This window comes from Zosterops lateralis, assembly GCF_965231275.1.
Source record: "Zosterops lateralis genome assembly, chromosome: 19".
Lineage (NCBI taxonomy): Eukaryota > Metazoa > Chordata > Aves > Passeriformes > Zosteropidae > Zosterops > Zosterops lateralis.
Genome location: NC_139779.1, coordinates 2,621,314 through 2,641,797, shown reverse-complemented (window position 1 = coordinate 2,641,797; position 20,484 = coordinate 2,621,314). Strand labels below are relative to the sequence as shown.

The 20,484-nt window shown below is 40.0% G+C and overlaps 1 protein-coding gene across 1 annotated transcript in view; it reads left to right on the top strand.

Moving 5' to 3' along the window:
* The window catches only part of BRIP1 (BRCA1 interacting DNA helicase 1), a gene marked incomplete at its 3' end in the record, with an annotated part of 49,812 nt that overhangs the window by 12,944 nt on the left and 16,384 nt on the right, over positions 1–20,484 (top strand). Inside the window, exons 10-16 of the mRNA XM_083874978.1 lie at positions 394–526; positions 1,061–1,212; positions 1,296–1,467; positions 1,581–1,718; positions 2,066–2,227; positions 19,027–19,186; positions 19,510–19,631. Coding sequence (XP_083731104.1) covers positions 394–526; positions 1,061–1,212; positions 1,296–1,467; positions 1,581–1,718; positions 2,066–2,227; positions 19,027–19,186; positions 19,510–19,631 — 1,039 coding nt within the window. The remainder of the gene's footprint in view (positions 1–393; positions 527–1,060; positions 1,213–1,295; positions 1,468–1,580; positions 1,719–2,065; positions 2,228–19,026; positions 19,187–19,509; positions 19,632–20,484) is intronic.

Sequence of the window (20,484 nt, the reverse complement as noted above, 5' to 3'; positions counted from 1 at the left end):
AGTTGACAGGTATGATAAAGCAACCTGCAGCAATTGGAGTGGTGATGAGTGGCTTCAGATGTGCAGCAGAAGTCTTGCTTGAATGAGCCTGACATATCATAAGAGGAAATTACATTTTAATTCCTTTTCTTTATTATCTATTATATGAAGTATAAACAGATGAGGAAAAAATTTCTTCTCATTTCAATGAGCTGCATCCAAAGCAGCTCCACAGGAGTTCAACAGTGAAAAACAGGCACAAAGGAAAAGCAGAATCTCTCTTCACATGTAGTAAAACACTGATCATCATCTTAGAAGTCTGGTGCAATTTTTGAGGTTTGCTTTGTACGTGCAAAGTGTCTCCAAATCTCTAAAATCAATGCTGAAATGATTTCTGCTTTTTCTCTGTTTCAGCTGGTTGCAGGAGAGCTCTGGGCAGCTGGTGGAGAGAGCCTATGAAACTGCCTGTAAGGTGTGGAGTGGCAAAGAAATGCTCAACTTTTTGCACAACATGGGAATAACTGGGATTACTTTTCCCATTTTACAGGTAATGTTGTGTGCTGTATAAGTGAGCACCACCATGCATAATATTGATGGTGTTAAACACCTTAAAATGCACCTAAGTTAAATGCAAACAGATCTTTTCATTTACTGCAATGCTGAAAAGTTGTCTGAAAATGATCCCTGATGAAAACCCAGGGGTAACCCACTGGAGCTACTGGAATTTGTGGAGAATCAATGTTTTGAAGGATAAAATTGTTCGCATACAATTATTTGAATTGAACCGTTGAGCCAGTGATATTTTTGCCTGTTTTATCCAGCTGCATTTTTTTATTGAGTGTTGAAATGTTTTTACCCTATTTTACCCTCCTTTCTGTGTGAGCCAGATATGTTAAAAGCATTGTTAAAAAATGAAAGTATTGCTCCCTTTCCCTTGGCCCTTCTTTGCCCTTTTCCCTCTGATTTTACAGGTATTTTAAATGAACTTTTAAAGCAGTGAGCTGACAGTCTTGTATCTTTATTAACTTTGCTTTTGAGAAGACACTTAGAGTGTTGTTAATATGGAATTTCCCTCTGACAGAAACATCTTGCTGCTGTGCTGGAAAAAGAAGAAAACGTGTCTATGCACGGGAGAGAGGAACTTATTGAGGTGCCAGTTGTGAGCCCTGCAACCCAGATCGTGCTCAAAGGCCTCTTCATGGTCTTTTCCTGTCTCTTCAAAGAGAACAGCAGGTCAGGCCTAACATTTATGAGCTGAATGCTCACAGTTTGATGGCTTCATTGTCGTTTTTACTGATATTTCTATCTCTCTGTAGGTTTGCAGATGATTACAGGGTTGCTCTACAACAAACTTACACCTGGATGACTGAAAACCAACGTGATGATGCAGATACGAGTTCCTTCTTCACGAGGCCCAAGCATAAGAAGAGTTCAAGGCAGAAAACCCTTGTGCACATGCTGAATTTCTGGTGCCTGAACCCTGCTGTGGTGAGCTGAGTGTGAAAAAAACCTAAAATAATCCGAGTGATAACAAATACACGTCAGATCTCAGAGGGATTGTGTGGTTTGTCTAAATCCCTGCTTTTCTCTCTCCCACCTAGGCTTTTTCTGACTTAAATGAAGTTAGAACAATTGTTCTGACATCAGGCACACTCTCTCCCATGGATTCCTTTTCCTCAGAGCTGGGGGTGAAGTTTTCCATTCAGCTGGAGGCGAATCACGTAATCAGGAATTCCCAGGTAAACTGGCCATGGCTGTTCCCTCTCCTGAGCTCTAATGCTGCCCATGGTACAAAAACCAAATAAAACTGCTGGCAAACCCATTCTGTCACTTAAAAGAAAAGTCCAGGCTTAATGCAATGGAAAAGGACATTTTCAAATTAATAAAGAGGCAATTTTTAGACACATTTCCCTGGAAAACTTGCCTGTGCTATATTGATAACAGCCACCACATATCAATTATTGCGCTTCAGGTACTAAAATGAATTTAAGAAATATTTCCTTCACACTTAAAACTTCATTATTGAAGCTGCTGTGCTGTATCCAGCCTGGTTTAGAGTTAACTCTCTCCCTGTGGGACACCCCAGGTCTGGGTTGGCACGGTGGGAGCGGGCCCCAACGGGCGGAAGTTGTGCGCGACCTTCCAGCACACCGAGACCTTCGAGTTCCAGGACGAGGTGGGAGCTCTGCTGCTCTCAGTCTGCCAGACACTTGGCCAAGGCATTTTGTGCTTTTTGCCATCCTATAAGGTAAGGAAGTCTGAATTCTCCTTCTTTCCACGCACCTTTGAAAATGCGCTGTGAGATCTTCTGCTTTATACAGAAATGTTTATCAAATAAATAGATTGTAATAACATGGTGGGATTAGATTGTTATTTCTTGGCATTTTGAGGAGCAAGCATGTTTGATTTTTCTCATGTACTTATTGTACTTATTAACACAGACTCAATGATCTTGAAGGTCTCTTCCAACCTACACATTCTGTGATTCAATTGACGTTACCATCAAACCAGCCAGATCCATAATTTTTCTTTGTGTTGTTTCCCTGAAGGTTCAGAAATTGTTTATTAAGGAAAAAAATTAAAATCATGTCATGAAGTGATACTTTCTGTATAACTCAGCAACATGAATGCCTTTGCATGTTCTTTCTGTGCTGTCAGAATAGCAGAGTTCATCCAGTTAATTTCTCCTTCCCTTCTTGTTCCATTTCAGTGCATTGGAGATTGGAGTGTATTTTTTTTTAGTCAGGGGAATTGCTCATTGACATTGGCTGAAAGGAATCAAATTTCTCCATTTCAAACTATGTAATATCTAATTTCACTGACAACAGTTTATCTAATTATGGTTAATCTGGATCTCCCAGTAGTTCTGCTTTCTTCTCTTTTTGTTGTTACTGTTGTTTATGGTCAGGAACAGGAATATAAACCTGCAAGATAATTCTGTAACTCATACTCATTTTTCTTGTAGTGCTTGCAAGGGTGTGACTTTTTAAATTTGAAATGATTATTTATGATTTTTAAAAATCATCTTAACAGATAAATCACAAAGACCTCTCAAAAAAATCTCAAAGAAATTCTACCAAATGATTAAAACCCCCAACATGATGGAAATAGAATTTCAGACCTTTCCCCTCATCCCTAAGTTTCTTAAACAGAGAATATTTTACAGAATGAAATAAAAATATTTATTCTTATTTTACAAACCCTTCATCTTTTATTATTTAACTGGCAGGCTGCAGAGGGAGGGTTGTTTCTTGCCTGGGTGTCTTCAGGAATTGGAGCCACAGTGCAATTCCTGACAGTAACCATTAGGTGACCACATCAGACCAGGTAATGTAAGCCCCTGAAGAAAGCAGATTACTGACCATAAATTTATTTAACCTCACAAAACTCTGCACTTCATGCAAAGGAAATGATCTGACAAGAAATCTCAAAATTAATTTAAGAATTTAACTGTGGAGCATCTTTCAGTTTCCAGCCTTATCTTTCCAAGTGTGTCGTGTTGGAGACTCGATCTGACAAATATTTATGAAATATTGTCCTGACCAATATTTATGAAAGTTTTGATGAGAATAGTAATGTGAATTGCAAGTACAGAGAGACTTTGTAAATGACATTTAATAAAGGAGGAAAACAATTTCTGGCCAGCTCTGGAAGCTTCCCCCTCCCTGCCCTTCTGCCTCACTGAAAGGTCACCCCACACACGCCGAGTGTTCTGTTCTTTGTAGGAACACTCCCTGAGCCCAGCAAAGTATTGATAAATAGAAATTGCAGACAATTGAAGGATGATATTTTAAAATCACATTGCCAATATTTTTCTATGGATGCCCTTTTTCTTCCTACTACTTTTATTCGGGCTTGGGTTGCCTTTAAGTCTGAGATTAATATGTTGAAAATACAGAATAATGTAAGCACATTAGTACAGGGATAACAAGGTATTGTTATTTCATCATCATACAGAATATTTGCATTTCAAAAGTGATTTTCACAGGAAATTGCTGCCTCTCTTTAAAAAGCTGCAGCCTTCAAAGGAATTTTTCAAGGCTGTCAGAATCTGATTAATACACATAGTCATGGACCTCACTATTATGAGTTAAGCAGATTTTTTGATGACTCAATCTGTTTTATGAATTGAAGTTTCAACTTTGGAATAAGTGACAAATAAAGGGCGTTTTTTTTTTTCCTATCTGGAAGGCTGAGGACAATGCTCTGAATTTTAAGTATTTTCTATCCAGGTAATTTGTTGGAGCTGGAATTTAGTTTGGTATGTACATTGAATTTCAGTTGGGAATTACTACCTGCAATGTGAATAGGGGAAAAAAGCAATAGTAGAGATATTTCCCTTTATCTTAATCAGGTATTTGAGTAAATATATTTTTAATTGAAGAGTGACTGTTTAAAATATATTTATGGCAAATACATGGAGTTAATGCAGTGGAGGAAAATACATGGATGGGCAAACAACCCATCAGCTGCACATCTCCACATTTGATAGGTGTGATGGTTCATGTGGGGTAATTCTCAAACAACATGGAAATTTTTAGTGTCATTGTTGGAGTCGTGGCACGCTGACTTTTTAAAAAAATCAACTTGATCTAAACATTCACTAAATTCCAAACCTCCATCGTTTTTAAGGCTCCTAAACCCGGTGATACCATGCAACAAAAATGCATTTATGTGAAAATCAGTAGCAGCTCCAGCAAAAGCCACTCTATAAAAGAGAATATCAGAAGGTGAAAAGATTGCTCAGAAATCTAAGATGCTTTTAAACAAGATTAAGATAAGGCCCATTAGGGCTCATGTTGCCAACCTGTCTGCATTAAGATATATCTTGCCTGGTGCCTGCATCTTGGATGATTCATTCAATATGTGTCATATCAAAGTCAGGCTAGCCAGCAAGGAGAAAAATGCTAATGCTTATAAATTTTAGTGATAATCCATCATGATGAATTAACTGACCTTTCTTAGTAGCTTTTTTTATTTTTTTTTATAAAACAAAAGAAGCTATGGACAATGATGTTAATGTTGGTTTGGTTTGTTGTGTTCCCCGAGGCATTGTTGGTTAATTTGGATATACTAATTGAGGAGTCATCACTTGGAAGCAAAAATTTTAGAGCTGTAGTTGGAAAGGGTTTGAATGAATTTTCAACAGGAAAACTTAGGAATTGATAAGAATTCTCTGCTTGAAAACCCGAGCTCATCACAGGGAGTTTGGACTGGATCCCATTTAAAGGTTCCTTGCAGCCCAAACTATTCCATGATCAATTAGCATAAATTAGCATATAAATGATTAATGCATTGCACTGGCCTTTTTCCTTGAGAATTCTGGGGTAAGGTTATAATGATGACACACAGCAGCTTTTGCCTCTTGCTTCAGAAATAAATACTAAATTTCACAGTTGAGTTTTTATTTGTTTAGGAATTGGTAGTTCAGAGTTCAGGCTCTGTGAGTCTCATCTCATTTCCCTGCTCTCTGTGCTGATGATGTTTTCTGGAGTGGGAGCAGCCAGGATTGGGTGACAGCAAATCCCTTTGGGCTGGAGCTCCTCTCTCTGTTGCTTGGCTCCCTCTCCCTGTGTCAGGTATCCACCAAACCTGCACAGGACTCTCAGGCAGGTGTTGTTTGCCCTTGTGCTGACAAACCATTCTTGGCACCCTCCCACAGCTCCAGACAGGCAGGAATTAACAATATTAATTAACTCTGAGCAGTGTGGAGCTGCTTTCAGCAGACTGAGAACCTTCAGGTTCAGGGGAATTATTTGGAATCAACAGGAGGGAACCTCAGTTTAACCTCTGTCTGTGCCCACGTGGAGTTCAGCCCCGGCCTGATGTAAATGTGGCACCCTCAGATATGACAGGCTGAGGGAGGGATATCATTTCATGATTCATTCTCAATGTCTGGCTCTTCTTCATTTCAGACAGAGCCTTTTTCTTATTGAGACACATGAGATTGGTAGAAATCCTTGTTTTCGGGAAGTGCTTCAGTTACAGACAATGAATAGAACTCTGAAAGGACAATATTTTCACTTCTAAAACTTTCCTGAAACATGGGTTTGTAAATAAATTATAAGAAACCCATTTTTTCTGCCATCAATAAAACAAAGCAATGCTGCTTTCAGACAACTTTTACTTATTTAATAAATTACTTCAATAAATTTCCAAAGGATGGTAGTCTGTTTAGCTCAGCCTATTAAAAGCATTAAGATTTGAGCACTGGCTGTTAAAATGAGTAAATGGCAATATCACAAAGTTAAACAAATGCCAAAAAACATTTTCCAGAGTACTGGGATTGTAACAATACCATTAATGAGGGCAAAGAGGTTTTAATGCAATTTGCACATTCTAAAGTTTCAAAAAGAGGTTTTGAGTTAGTGCATTATTAATGTTCTGAACATCTGGAACTATGTAAGAGCCACAGACATTGAGCAAGTGCAGGGTTTCCCCACTAGGTCTGATGCTGTCTGATTTCCTCCCCAGCCAAAAGCTCGTTTTTAGAAGTTTGAGACAGTAAAATGACAATATCCAGATAAGAGAGAAACATTCCACAGCGTCCTTTTTGCTTGGATTATGTGTGGAGGCAAAATTGGAAGCCATTAGGTTGGTGCAATTAAAAGGTGAATTTGAAATTAAATAGGAAAATAGCTCTTTGCACCACAGATGGGGCTCTGAGGAATTATCTACTAAGTCCCATAAAAATGCTGAACCTTTTCTGTTGGGTGTGTTTGTGTTATATGCTTCATCAGGAATAATATTCTCCTTGATGTCGCTGTTGAAAGCTGTAGGAGAGCTTTGAAGAAGAGATTTACTCCTGTGTGTAAATATTTGCAGGGTGTAGGGATCTGTTTGTGTCATTTACGACAGAAATTTCTTCTTTAAAGTTACATCAACATTAACTTTCTGCACAATTTTAGCGTTAAGAGAATGTAATTGACACAGTTACAGCCTTCAAATGCTACAGGAAAGGAGAATGTTTCAATGTGTCATCCAATTTTAGATGTTTTGACTGCAGCTGATGCCCAGCATCCCTGGGATGGAAAGGAAGAGGCCTTTACACAGGTTTGGCATTTCAGGAGTGAGTTACGAAATAATTGTGAATTAATCATGATGCTCACTTTCTCCCCAGCATTCACTTTCTGCTCCCAGGGGAGAGGTTTTCTCTTTCATTTGTTTGAGCCAAACAGCTGCAGTGGTGCTGTGACAGCAGGTGAGAGACCCCAAAAGCAGGAGAGGGCTTTAGAGACAGAATCCTGGCACTTTCTGCCTCAAAGGGGAGCAGGTGAGAGACCCCAAAAGCAGGAGGGGGCTGTAGGGACAGAATCCTGACACTTTCTGCCTCAAATTGCTGCCTGAAAGGAGAGCAGGGTGAGGGAGCAGTGATGAAACAACCCCTGAGGAGCTCCTGGGGCTTGTCCTGGCACTCTGGACTGAGCCAGGAATTGTTTTGGTGCCCACTGTCACCACAGTGACCCTTTGGGGTTTTATTTCTCTTTGAAGAAAAGGCTCCTGGCCAGGTTTAAAGCTGGTCCTTCATCCTTGCTCTGATGGAAATCTTAGGGAAGTGATTTCTGTCTGATGGGCCATGATTTGGGGAAAATGTGCTCTAAAAAAGCTGAATTCTAATGGCTCCCAAATTATTCATTTCAACATTTGGACCTAATAAACGTAGCTAGAATTTCATTTTACTTTTCTATTATTATTTCTTCATTGCCTGTTTTTTGCTCTTCCCCTGCACTAGTAGTTCTCTTTTTGAACTTTATCTCAGTTTATTTATGTTTTATGAGGTTTTTTCCCATTAATCATATACAGTATCTACTTTCAGTTTAATTCTCTATTTTCCATCATTTCAATATCAGTCATATAAACTGTCTCTCTGTTGAGGCTCTCACAGTCATCCAAAAATACAATTATCTGAGGTGCTTCTGAGAGCTCCAAGAGCTCCTGTAAATCTTAATGTGATTCCTGAAGTCTCCAGTTTGCTTTTCCCATTGACTTGGACATAGAAATGTCTGTAAAAATCCCTGTGTGAGAGGGAAGATTTTAACCATTCCCTCACAACACTTTGCTCTGCTTTGGGCACTGTTGTGAAATCGCTTCAAACAGAAAACAAACAAACAAACAAAAAAAACAGTAGCAGAAAGAATGATAAACTCCATAGAAAAATAATTGGAATGAGAGTTTTTGTATAACCAGGTAAATAATATTTATCTTTAGTGTCATCGGTTCAATCCAACTCTGCCAAAATAAATTTGCAGATGGAGTTGGCAATTCACACCCTGGCTGGATCATTTCTGCTGGGATTACAGAGGCTGCAGCAAACTCACAGCCAGAATAGTGCTGGATTCTGCAAAGGAACAACTGAAGTGTTGGGTAGTTGAAGTTTTAAACTTTAATGATTTATTAGAAGGTTTTAATTTAGAATTTTTTTGACCTTGAGTTGTCTGAGTTTTGTTATTTTTGGTGGTTGTTTTTTCCCCGCTGCTCAGTTACCAACAGCAGGCCAGGATAACATTTTGTCTTTGGGGATAATAACTGACAATCTGGATAATTGCAAAATGTGTTTTCCTTCTTAAATAGTGTGACAGGATCATAGATGTACACACCAATTAGGGAGTGATTTTCCTGAATTCTGGGAAATTAGAGACAATCCAAATGTTAGAGGTGCTTTGAGACCTCAGAGGAGATATCTGGGAGCCTGAATGAGCAGGTTCTTCCCCCTGTCCCTGTGACTGTTCTTGTGCTCCTCTGTGGATCTCCTGGGCAAAGGAAAAGTTTTTATCCCTTTTATTCATTTTTTTCCTAGTTAATTTCCAGGTGGCTTTGTGAACTCTGTTGGCTCATCAGGAGGTCAGAGAAGTGTCAGAGACAGCTCAAGGGAAGAGATGATGTTGCACATTCCAAGCTCATCCTTTTTTTTGTTTTCTGTCTCAGGGATGAAACATTTTCGTGTTTCTGGGTTTTTTTAAATATGTTTTCCAGTGGTTGACTGTAATTGGAGAATCTATAAAGATCCTCCTCTGGAAATCCTGATTTTTTTCCCTGTGGCTGATGCTGTGAAGCTGTTGGTGTGAGTTTACAGCCTCCTTAACCAGCTCTGTGTGCCTGTGAATTAACCAAAGGACTGGAGAGGCACTCAGGTGAATATTCTGGGTGACTGGCCATGTGGGTGAGGTGATATGAAAGGAATGCCCTGCAGTGACTCCTGGTGCTGTGCAGAGCAGTGGGACTGGAGCTGTTTGCTGTCCCTGCCCTGAGACCTTTCCCACTCTGTTCCTCCTCCTGCTGGAACGTTCTCCCAACCCAGAGGAAATCCCCACGTGTGCTTTGAGTCCCACATTCTCTTTTCAAATTCCAGCCTGCAAAGCATGAACACAACCACACTGCTGATAACTTGCTGAACTGCTGTGGTGACCAGCAAGGGCTGTGCAATAATTCAGGTGCCCTGTGGCACTTGCTTTTTACACAGAGCTGCTCCTTGCTGCTGGTGCTGCTCGTCACATAAAGCCCAATCCGGAGCGACAGTCGTGGCAGATTATTGGATATTATGTCTAAAAAAATTATCTGCCGTGCTGGCAGATGAGCGTTTGGCCTGTGAATTTCACACCCTGAGAGTTGGGCACTTTAATATTTTATTACACTGTTAATTTAAATACCCCGAGCAGACAGCATCAGGAAAATAAACGAAAAATCTATTATTGTTTCTCACTTCTGAGCTCTGACTTGTCAAAGTGCTGCGAGCTGAATTGTTGTAGCTCGTTAACACATGCTCCAATTTCCTTGTAATTAACACTTGCTGCTTGCATATTTTTCCTCCTATTTAAGTAGGAACTGCATTGAAAATGAGTTTTCACAGTCAAGAAGTTTGCACTCTGTGAGTGATGGAGTTCTGATAGTAAATAACAGAGTGAACATGTTTTATTCCTCAGGAGCTTTTAACAAAAGGAAAAGAAAGCAGTTGTGAACAGGGAATAATATCCATAAGCAACATTATTCTTTAGAAAGTCTGTCCTGCCCAGGTTATTTGAACATTAATGTTGTTCTGAACCTTTACAACCTGCAGAATTCTTGGTCCCTTTGCCGTGTCTGTGAAAGATTCAGTGCCTGATGTGGGAGAGATGTGACTTCTTCATGTGTGAAAAACACCAGATATGGGAGGAAATAACTGCAAGGGATTTATTTAGGGAGCATGTTCTGCATCAGCAGTGTAACAGCTCCTACAAGAATCTGAATATTAAATGGATTGAAAGGAGTACTTGGGCTACTTTAAATTCAGAGAAATTCTACATCATTAGGGGGTCTGGGAGCCATCAATTGGTATCTTAGAAAATGAGAAAAATCAGTTTTACCTCCTGATAAGGTAACCAAGCTCCTGTGTGAGAACATTTAATTAATGTATTCTAAAGAGTATTGATTGCATTTTGATTCATTTTGCAGCTCACTAATGGGCTAATTTTTACCAAAAATATTTCAAAACAAATAACTCCCAAAGCGTTACAGTAAAAACTTCATTTTCAGCTTTTACTTCCTATTTTTGATCACGAAGCAAGAAATCATTTTCCTAAGAATCAGAAAAGTCTGTTCTTCCTTTCTATTTTTATTTTTGAAGGGGGATAGACAGGAGAAGGGGTCGAGTTGGGTACTTGGAAGAAATACTTAGGTTATTTATTTAATTAGAATTGTCTAATGACTGTGGTGGAGGGACACAAAACATTTCCTGTTGGGCTTGGACTGGGGAGCAGAGGCAGCTCAGAGCTGTCCCCTGGCAGGCTGGGGCAGCTCCCAGGGCCAGGAGTTGCCTGGCCCAGCTCCTGGGGGATCTCCTGGCCCCGTGCCCGGGGTGAGGCTCACCCCTCCCTCCCAGGGGCTCTGTGCTTCACTGCTCCCGTGCCACTAAAACAACCTGGGATGATTTTTTTTCCCCCCTTTATTCTGAAAAAACAAAGAGGTCAGAGATGACTGAGCTTGGCTTCTGGCTGGGGAAGAGCAGCAGTGACTGCTGACATTCAACATGGACTTCATCCATGACCAGTTCATCATTTTCCTTTTTATTCCAGACCAGGAGTTAAACCATTCTTTTAAAAATCCTTTTTTTTTTTTTTTTTTTTTTTTTTTCTTGAGAACTCTCTTTGCATGAAGAGTTTTCCCTCCCTGGGATGGGAAGGTGTAATGATAGCCTAGGGTGGATGTACAAGCAGCTCCTGAAACACAAGAATTTCTTGTCTTGGTTAATTTTAAAACCACAGAAGAAACCCTGTTTTCAAGCAGGTTGTTTCTAAACAGCTGCCACAGAGCTCAAAGCCTCTCCAGATTGTTTGAGGGACAAACATGTTAGGTTTTTTAGGAGAAGACTTCTATTAAAAATCTTCTTTAGCTGCAGAAACAACATATTAACCGTGTTATTCTAAAGCCTTTGGCGTGCAAAACATTTCATTTTTCATTACTGTTGTCGCCGTTCGCGTTTTCCATTATTTAAGGGGCTTATTGAAAAATTGATGGTATGTTGGGTACCAGAGAGACATCCTGTGGCTGCAGTGTTGATTTATGGCACATGGAACACACTCCAGTGCTTCAGTTTCCTGCTGGCGAGCGGCACTTTGTCACTGTCCCCAAAGAAAAACTCCTGCCGGTGAAATCCCCCGCGCTGCCCCCGAGCCGAGTGATGCATGCCTTGCCTTTGAAAATGATGATGAATTATTCACCTTTTATTGTGCTGGAGTGTGCACACGGTGATCAGAGTCTTGTTCAGAATATACAGAGTTTTTCACCGTGGTCAGGGTTGAGTTGAATTATGGAATTGTGTTGCACAGTGGCTTTACCTATTTAAATTTTTTTCCCTCAGTGTCTGTGTGGGTGAGCACAGATTTTACCCCATATTTCCCATATATGAAGATCTCAACGCTATTCTTGGTCCTAAATATTTGGGTTTCAAATTCTCCTTGAGAGAATGAGTATGGTACATCTCAGTTTAAAAAGACACCTTTTCCATGGAAATCCTTGCAAATCACACTCCCGTGGTTTTAAAGTTTTATCCTTCAAACTCATTTTCTGTTGGGAAGAAATAGAGGGATTAAGTGAAAAATCTCCTGAAATAGCCCAGTGCTGTAGATTTACAATCCAGGGCAGGATTTTTTCCATTTTTTTCTGGGATTTTTTTCTCCAGGAGTGGTGAGGCCAGAGCCCATGAGCACCTGTTAGGACAATTCAGAGTCTCTGGGATCTTCCTTCAGAATTCTGGGAGAAATGTAAAATATCACAATCAATGTGGGACATGACTCCAGCTCCCTGTGCAGCCCCTTGGATTCATAATTTCATATATTTTTTTAAAATGTTCCATTTTGCTCTTATGGAGCATTTAATTCCAGAGGCTTTGAGAGTCTTTGGGAAGGGAACTGAGGCAGGAATTCAGCTGGAATTTGTACTGAGGGAACCTGAGGCAGGTTCAGAACCCTCCTCTGCATTGCTGGGTGATGCCTCCTGATATAATAACTGGAAATGTGCAGGAGAAAACAGATGGAACCTCTGCTTGATAAGAGTAACATATCTGTGTGGCCTGTTTCCATTCAAATCAATTTTAAATTGATTAAATCAATTTATTTTTGCATTTTATCTATTTCTTTTTGGTCCATAAAGAAAACATTACCCTGTGCATGTGTATTTATATGGATGGTTTAGTATTTCTCTCCAGTTTCCTATGAACAGTGGGAATTTAAAGCTCTGTTTTGAAAGTGAATTTTACTTCAAAAACGAAACATTTTAGCACAGATATTTTCACGTTCTCTTGTAATGAAATCTGTCAGAATTGGAAGCTGAGAAAATTAAATTTGAAGCTTAAAATACCTTTTTTTGGGTGAAAAAACACGTTTCCATTTTACATTGGCTCAGTCATTTAAATGAATGAATTTTAAATACCTTGTCCTGTGTTAGAACCCTCCCATAAACATGAGGAGGGGCTGTGAATCAGCCTCTTGCTTAACCTTTCATGAAAATCTAATTGAGTGCAAACAACTGCTTTAAATAATTCAGTGGCCTCAGTTATTCTTGGCTGGTGGAGTCCCAGCCCAGAGCAGTGCAAATGTCTGGGTGTTGAGCAGAATTAAGGCTTTTCTCTTCTTTTTTTTGGTGAAAAATGTGATTAAAATGACCTTTCAAAAAAAAAAAAATGGGATGATTAAAAAGAAGAAAAGGTGAAAAGTAAATTATTTTTGCCAATTGGGTTAATGACTTGTGGCCCAGAGGTGAATATTCTTTCAGCCCTTCTCAAAGTGGGGAACATTTTTGGGGGTGATTTTGATAAATATGGTTGGGTTTCTTTGCTTGCTTTTCATCCCTTTTGCTCTTGTTGAGGGACATTGTGCTATTTATGGGGTTAATTTTAATAGTTCTGGGGTGCTGTTCCAGAAGGATTTCAAAGATTGGGATAATTGATGTTAGAGTTTATTGGTTAGTTAGCCTAAGTATTTTCCCTCCTATTTTTTGGAAGGAAACTCAATTTTCCTTTCACACCAATCCTTCCAGGCAGTTTTCTTTTGTCCCTTCAATCTTTTATTCTCGTTTCATTTCTCTATTTCCCTTCTTCCTTCTGCTGTTTTTCCTTTCTGTTCACTTTTAACCTCAAAGGCCCTTTTGTTGTTGCTGTTTTTGGCTTTTTGGGATTGATTTGTTTGTTTTTTTAACTCAAAGTGGAAATGGAATAGATTAGTGATCCTCCGCCCCCACATTGGTAAATTCTTTGTTAAGTTTTTTTTTTTTTTCCCAAAGTGAAGAGTTCCAATATTCCTGGAGCTCAGTTGCCTGTAGGATTCTGGGTCATTTTGTACCAAGTTTGGGCAAAGTTTTTAGTTCAGGGCTTGTCAAATAACTTCTGTTAATTCTCTACTTTTCCAAACCATCTTAATCCCTGAAGAAATTCATTTAATAGAAACCTGTAATACAAAAAAAAAAAAAAAGTGGGTGAAGTCTGGCCAGATCCATTCTCCAGGATTCCTTTGAAATAACAGGAATTTCAGGCCCCTGTGTTTAAGCAATGCCTTGATTTAATGACTGGATATGTTTTAGGATTATCACTAATAAAGAGACAGTTCCATCCTTTCATAATGGAAATAGAACTTTCATCCAGGTGATTCTCCTGGGACCAGAGGGATTGGAACAAAATCTTGCAGCTGTAGGTGAGCAGCTGACTCAGCACATCTCCTCCTGGCAGCTTTTGAAAGGGAATGCAATAATTCCTCTGGAATTAGAGCCATGATAAAAACATCTGGGCCTTGACATCAGCAGAGGATTGCTGGAGTGGAAAATATGATGTCCTGCAGCCTAACAGCTTCAAGTTGCAGCAGGATGGGGGTTTTAAAATTTTATATTTATTATATTTATTTTTAATTTTTACATTTATTATATTTATTTATTTTATTTTATATATTTATGTAATTAATTTTAATATTTCTTTTCACTGAAAGGAAGGGAGGAGGCAGCTGCTGCAGGTGGAGGCTGGGTTGTCCTGTGGTACAAAACCACCTGTACTTGGTTTATTTCCTGGCAGCCCAAATGGTGGGAAACATTTTGTAGCAAATCAAAGGAAGTGCATTTCTTCTCAACAGTCTCTCTGAATTTAAGCGTTTTCAGAGTTTAAAAAAAAAAAATTCCTCTTTGTTTGGTTGTACCACCTATTATTTTTCTGGCAAGACACAAATACTGCAGAGCAAAGTTATAGAGCAGCACTGGGAGTCTCTCACCAAATTGGTGGGGAGGATGAAAGCCCTGTTTGGTGCCAGGGGCACCCTTTGAGTCCCAGTCCCTCCCTTTCATTCCCAGGGGCTCCCTTTGGGTTCCAGGGTCTCCCTTTTATTCTCAGTTCCTCCCTTTTGGTCCCAGTCCCTCCTTTTCAATCCCAGTCCCTCCCTTTCCTTCCCAGCTGGAGCAGAGCCCTGTTGTTCTATCAGAACCCAAAGTCCTCCTGGAGGAAATCCAGACTGGAGCATCTGAGCTCCTGTTGCCATCTCTGGAGTTTTGTGCTGCCTGCAGAACTTCTGTTTGACCCTTCAAACACGTTTCCAGCCCACTGGAGACAGGCTCAGATTTGAAGCAGTGCTTATTCACAAAGAAAAATCCTGGGAGCAAACACAGGGAAAAGGCTTTTAGATCAATGCTGCTCCCTTGGGGAGCTCAGACTTTTTGCACTAACAGTGGTGCCAATACTGTGATTTTTTATTAAGAAAAACCTAATGGCTCTTCCTTTTCTCTCCTCCAACTACCTGAATATTTGAATAACAATGAAAAGTGTAACTTCATATCATTACACAGAACCAAGGTTAAAAAAAGCAAAGTTTGAAGGAGTGGGGTTATTTCAGAGTATAATGGCAGATTTTTAAGAAGGGTTACAAGATGTTTGTGTGAGTTCTGTTCACCTTGAAGTACTTTTTGTCCAGTTATTGTATAAATGTGGGGGAAACAAGGCAGCTTGTGGTGTTACAGGTGCACAAGGACACAATGCAATTGCAATGATAATTACTTTTAAATAATTAAGAGTTGTTAAATTACCCATTAAAGTCAGAGCTGTTTTACTCTGCTGTCAGGTCCTTCTTAGGTCATTAGCCTTTTTTTCTTGTACTGCTCTGGAGCATCCTTGGATATTTTTAAGAGTTTTGTTGTTTCCCCAAGCACTTTTGATTATTTCTGTGATACCTTTGTTCCTCTACTGACAAGGACTGAACTGTTCATGACATGACTCAATGCTGAAATATTTTATGTAAAGAAATGAGCAGGACAAGAGCTAAAATAAGCCAGAATTTTTCTGTTAGACCTTGTCTCTTCTCAGCTATTTCCTACTCCACAACTCCCAGTCAGGAGGTGATGGATCCTGCAGGAAAAGCACATCCCCTGAATTTAACTCCCCAAGTTTGATCCAATGGTGCAAATTACAATCAACTTGCCTTAGGGTAAAATACATTAAACAAATCTCTGGGTTTGCTTCATGACCTGGGAGCCCCCTAATGTGATTTTTGGCAGTGGATAGAACAAAGCAGCAAATGGAAAAGGGGCAAAGCTGCTCCTCTGTGGGCACACACGGGAGGGTTTGGCCTTGGAGTGCAGCAGAATGGAAGGAGCTGGTGAGAAAACAGCTCCCCTCATCCCCAAACTTCCAGAATCTTTCAAAAACTGCTTCACAAGGGAATTCTGGCGTGGATGGATGGCAGAGCTCCACACTGAGCTCTGAGTTTTTATGGATCATAGCTTACAGGTGGCTTTAAATTGCAGAGAGGAATAAAAGGGAAAAGCTATCCCAGTAACCATCCCTCAGTGCATGGGAAGATGACAGATTCTTTCTAACAAGATTTTCTGCTCTCTTGGAGGAAGACCATTTGTTAATAAACCATTTGAGAATCCATTTTTAAGGGATTTAATAAAATATACACAGGCTGCCTTCCAGTGCAGGAACTATTATTCCCTTGGGTAGGAGGAGTGACTGACTGGGGGCATTAATGGTTCCTTCCTGTGATTCCTGGCATTAGATCTTGCTCCCATTTGCACTTTTCCAACCCAAAGTGAAATTATTTTTTATGAGAAACCCGCACTTGGTTCCTGGCTCTTCTGAGGCATGTGTGTGTTCTATATTTTATTTATTTGTATTCAGTCAGCTCCATAATTCTTGTTGTTTTAGTGTCTGTCCATGCCATGGGTTCTGTGTTTTTTGTGGATACAAGGAAAGTTTCCGTATCTAGCAAACTCCATTAATGAAAGAGGTAATAGCTGTTGTGTGAATTAAATGAATTGCTCCATTCTTGCCAAAGATTTCATAAATAATTCCCATATTTCCATCAAAATCACAGATTTTCTGTTCTGATGGTTGCTGTCAATGAAACAAGAAACCTGAACTTTGGTCCAAGGGAGACTTTGCCTGGAGCGGGGCTGGGGAACCCACAAAGAGAAAAGATGTTTTCTTAAGAATTTGGATCAAGGTTTTCTCCTGCCATCTTTACAGTTCTGAATATAAATTTTAGTCTTTCAAATACGGGAGGAATACAGTGGAACTGAGGGATTGAGGAATTTTTGTGAGGAATCTTGCCCGTCTGGCAAGAACATTTCCTAGGGGTGTGTTGGTGAGAAATCCCACTGGATGGGATGAGAGGAGAGGAGAAAATCAGGTGAGTGACCCTTAGAAGTCCAAGCCTGGATGGTTTTATCCATGGAAATGTGAAATTCTGCCGTGTTCTCTGCCTGGCAGTGCCAGGAGCCAGCTCAGCAGGGATTGCTGAGTGGGGCCCAGGCAGCCCCAGCTCCACTGCAGGAGCAATGAAATGTGGGAAGTGAATGATGTTCCAGTCCCTGGCACATCCCAAATGGATGTACTTAGAGCTGTAATGTGTTTGCTGCTTTGCTTTCCCAGAATTATCTCCACATCACATCCAAGAACTGAGGCCACAGCAGCAGGCTGGCATGGCAAGATGGACACTCATTGCTCAGCCACAGGATTACAACCTTTCTAGAAAAAGAGATTACAGGCAGGATGCTGCCAGGAAATGACAGAGCTGGGAGGGAAGGGGACAGACAGGAGGACAGACACATTTAGCAGAGCTGATTTATTCTGCAGCTACAGCTGTGTGTGGGGGAAACTGTTCCTACTACTCATCACTTACTCCCTCTGTGCTTGCTTGCTAATGGTGTCACATCAGTAGTAAAGCAAGAGTAAATTCCCTGAGCAGAGGCTGGGAGAAAACAGGGAAAATGCAAAATAACAGCATTTATCCCCTCTTGTAAAGATCCCATCCGAATTCTTCGTGTCAGAGAAGGAGTTCAGATCTTTAATGCTGAGGACATGAAAAATGCAAAGGGCCTTGTAACCAGTTTCCTATAAATTTTCAAATGTGACAACAATTAGTTGTCATTAGTTCTGCTTCACAGTAGCACTTAAACTGTGGCTTTGGACCTGGGACAGATTATTTTGGTAACAATCAGCCATTCAAGATCCTGGAGCTTGGCTGGAGTGCACTGGAAACAAGTGGGCTGCAGGGAAAGGGATGCTGTGGCTTTGGGAGGAATGAAGCAGGGCAAGTGCAGGTTCCAGATGGAGCAGTTTGTGTAGCCTGGAGCAAAATATGGAAAAGTCTTCAGGAGGGGAGTGGAGGGAAGTGCAGACACATTAAGAGCACAGCCCTTACTGCAGGATCTGGGAGTTTAAATCTCATCTGTGAACCTCAGTCACTGCACAGGGTCAGTAACACACCAATGATCACTGAGCAGCAAAAGGTGAAATAAAGGATTGAATTCTGTCCACTGAGCCAGAGCTCCTTGGTTCACTCTGGATTGTGTTGTTGGCCTTGCCCTTGTCTCCAGGGCAGCTCAAGGAGGGACTTTTTTTGCTCCCTGACTTGATAAAATTCAATGTAGAAGTTGATACATTTGCTAAATGACCTCCACCCAGCTGACTTCGGCTTCTGTGCTGATTTTAAGTTTTGTTTTCTATAATGCAACATTTTCAGTATTTCCATTAAAAGTGGGACAGGTTTATTTGCTTCCGAGATTTGAACACGTTCTGGCTTGGAGTGAGATGTGCACAGTTCAGGATGTGGTGGGTGTAACACATGATGGGCTCTTCAAGAAGCAGAGGAGGCTGATAAATCCTACATCAATATTTCCTCTCCCAACTTCTCTATGTAAATTTTAAAGTATTGCAGTGTTCTGGAAATTTAAGGTATTTGTTTCAAATTAATTTGGAATTTGTTTCTGATCTTACTTAATAATCAAAAAACCAGGTAACATCCATTTTTCTTTAGATGACATTCCTCTACTTTGAAGAATACCTCAAGATCCTCTTCAGTGACCACTGTCATACATTTAGAGAGTTTTGCTTTGACAAAAATCTACATTATTTCTAATTAGCAAAATAAGTGCCCCCTCCTATTTCCCAAGTGCCGCACAGCTGAGGTTCTGTGCATGGAGGGAAAATTTACATTTACAGATACAAAAACTGAATAACATTACTTCACTAAAAGAAATGTCTTTGTGTGCTTTATTTGAGCAGTTCAAGTGCTTGACATTGATTTTTCTGTTGGTTTTCAGATGCTGGACAAGTTAAAGGACCGTTGGATGCACACTGGCTTGTGGAGAAAGCTGGAGGATGTTAAAACAGTCATTGCAGAGCCCCAGGGAGGGGCCAAGAGTGACTTTGATGAGCTGCTGCAAATCTACTATGATGCAATCAAATGTAAAGGAGAAAAAGGTACATTTGTAGCCATTCAGAATAGTTGATGCAGACTCTTCAAGTCAAATTCAAGGTTTAACATTTTGTTGTAGATACACATTTTTCTTGCATAATTAATTATCCCAGTGTTATAATAATATAAAATTGTTTTGCTGTTTGATGGTTAAAATCAGAATATTATTGATCAAAGTGGAGTTAATCTCATCCCTCTAACAAGTCTCTGTTTTTATAGCCACTCACCTTTTCCTGCCAGTATATTATATTATAATTATAGCTCTTTAAAAGCCAATCCTCATCTTCTCCCTGGGATAATCTGTGTGATAATTGCTGTGCTGTTGCAGATGGAGCTCTCCTGATAGCTGTGTGCAGAGGGAAGGTCAGTGAGGGGCTGGATTTCTGTGATGAGAACGCCAGGGCAGTGGTGACCATCGGGATCCCCTTCCCAAACGTGAAGGACCTTCAGGTAGGACATCACTGCAGAGTTACATTGGGGTTTTATGTCATCTTTAACACACTAAATATGCACAAAATACATTTTCTCTGTATTACTTTTGAAACAGGTATGACATCACTTCAGAGTTACATTTGATTTTTATATCATCTTTAACACGCTAAATATGCACAAAATACATTTTCTCTGTATTTACCTTTGAAACAGGTAGGACATCACTGCAGAGTTGGATTTGATTTTTTCATCATCTTTAACACACTAAATATGCACAAAATACATTTTCTCTGTATTTACCTTTGAAACAGGTAAGACCTCACTGCAGAGTTAGATTTGATTTTTATGTCATCTTTAAAACACTAAATATGCACAAAATACATTTTCTCTGTGTTTATCTTTGAACTTTTCTCCATCCCATTTGAATTCTCTGAGTTACCTTGCACAGGTAAGAGGTGGAGCAGCTTTAAACGAGACAGATTTATTGCAGCAAACAGGTGGAGAGATAAAGAGTTTAATATGTTATTATTTCACAATATAACTGTATATGTCCCACTGCTTGCACCATCTCACCTTTCTAATCCCATTGCCTTCTTTAGTGTAATTATGTGTCCTACTTCAGCACAGAGTGGAACTTGGAAACCTTTTCCAAGCTTGTGCTGCTTTATTAGCTTGAAATTTGGAAGCATGAATTTATGACACAACATAAACTCTTCCTGGATACTGGGGACAGCACTATTTGGAACGTTCAAGCTTCATGTAACTTTAGGCAAACACTTGTAAGCTCCTTGTAAAAATAGCATTTTGGGATGGCTGCAGTTAAATAAATCTGAACCTGTTTGTGTTTTGCAGGAGGTGGTGAAAGCAGCAT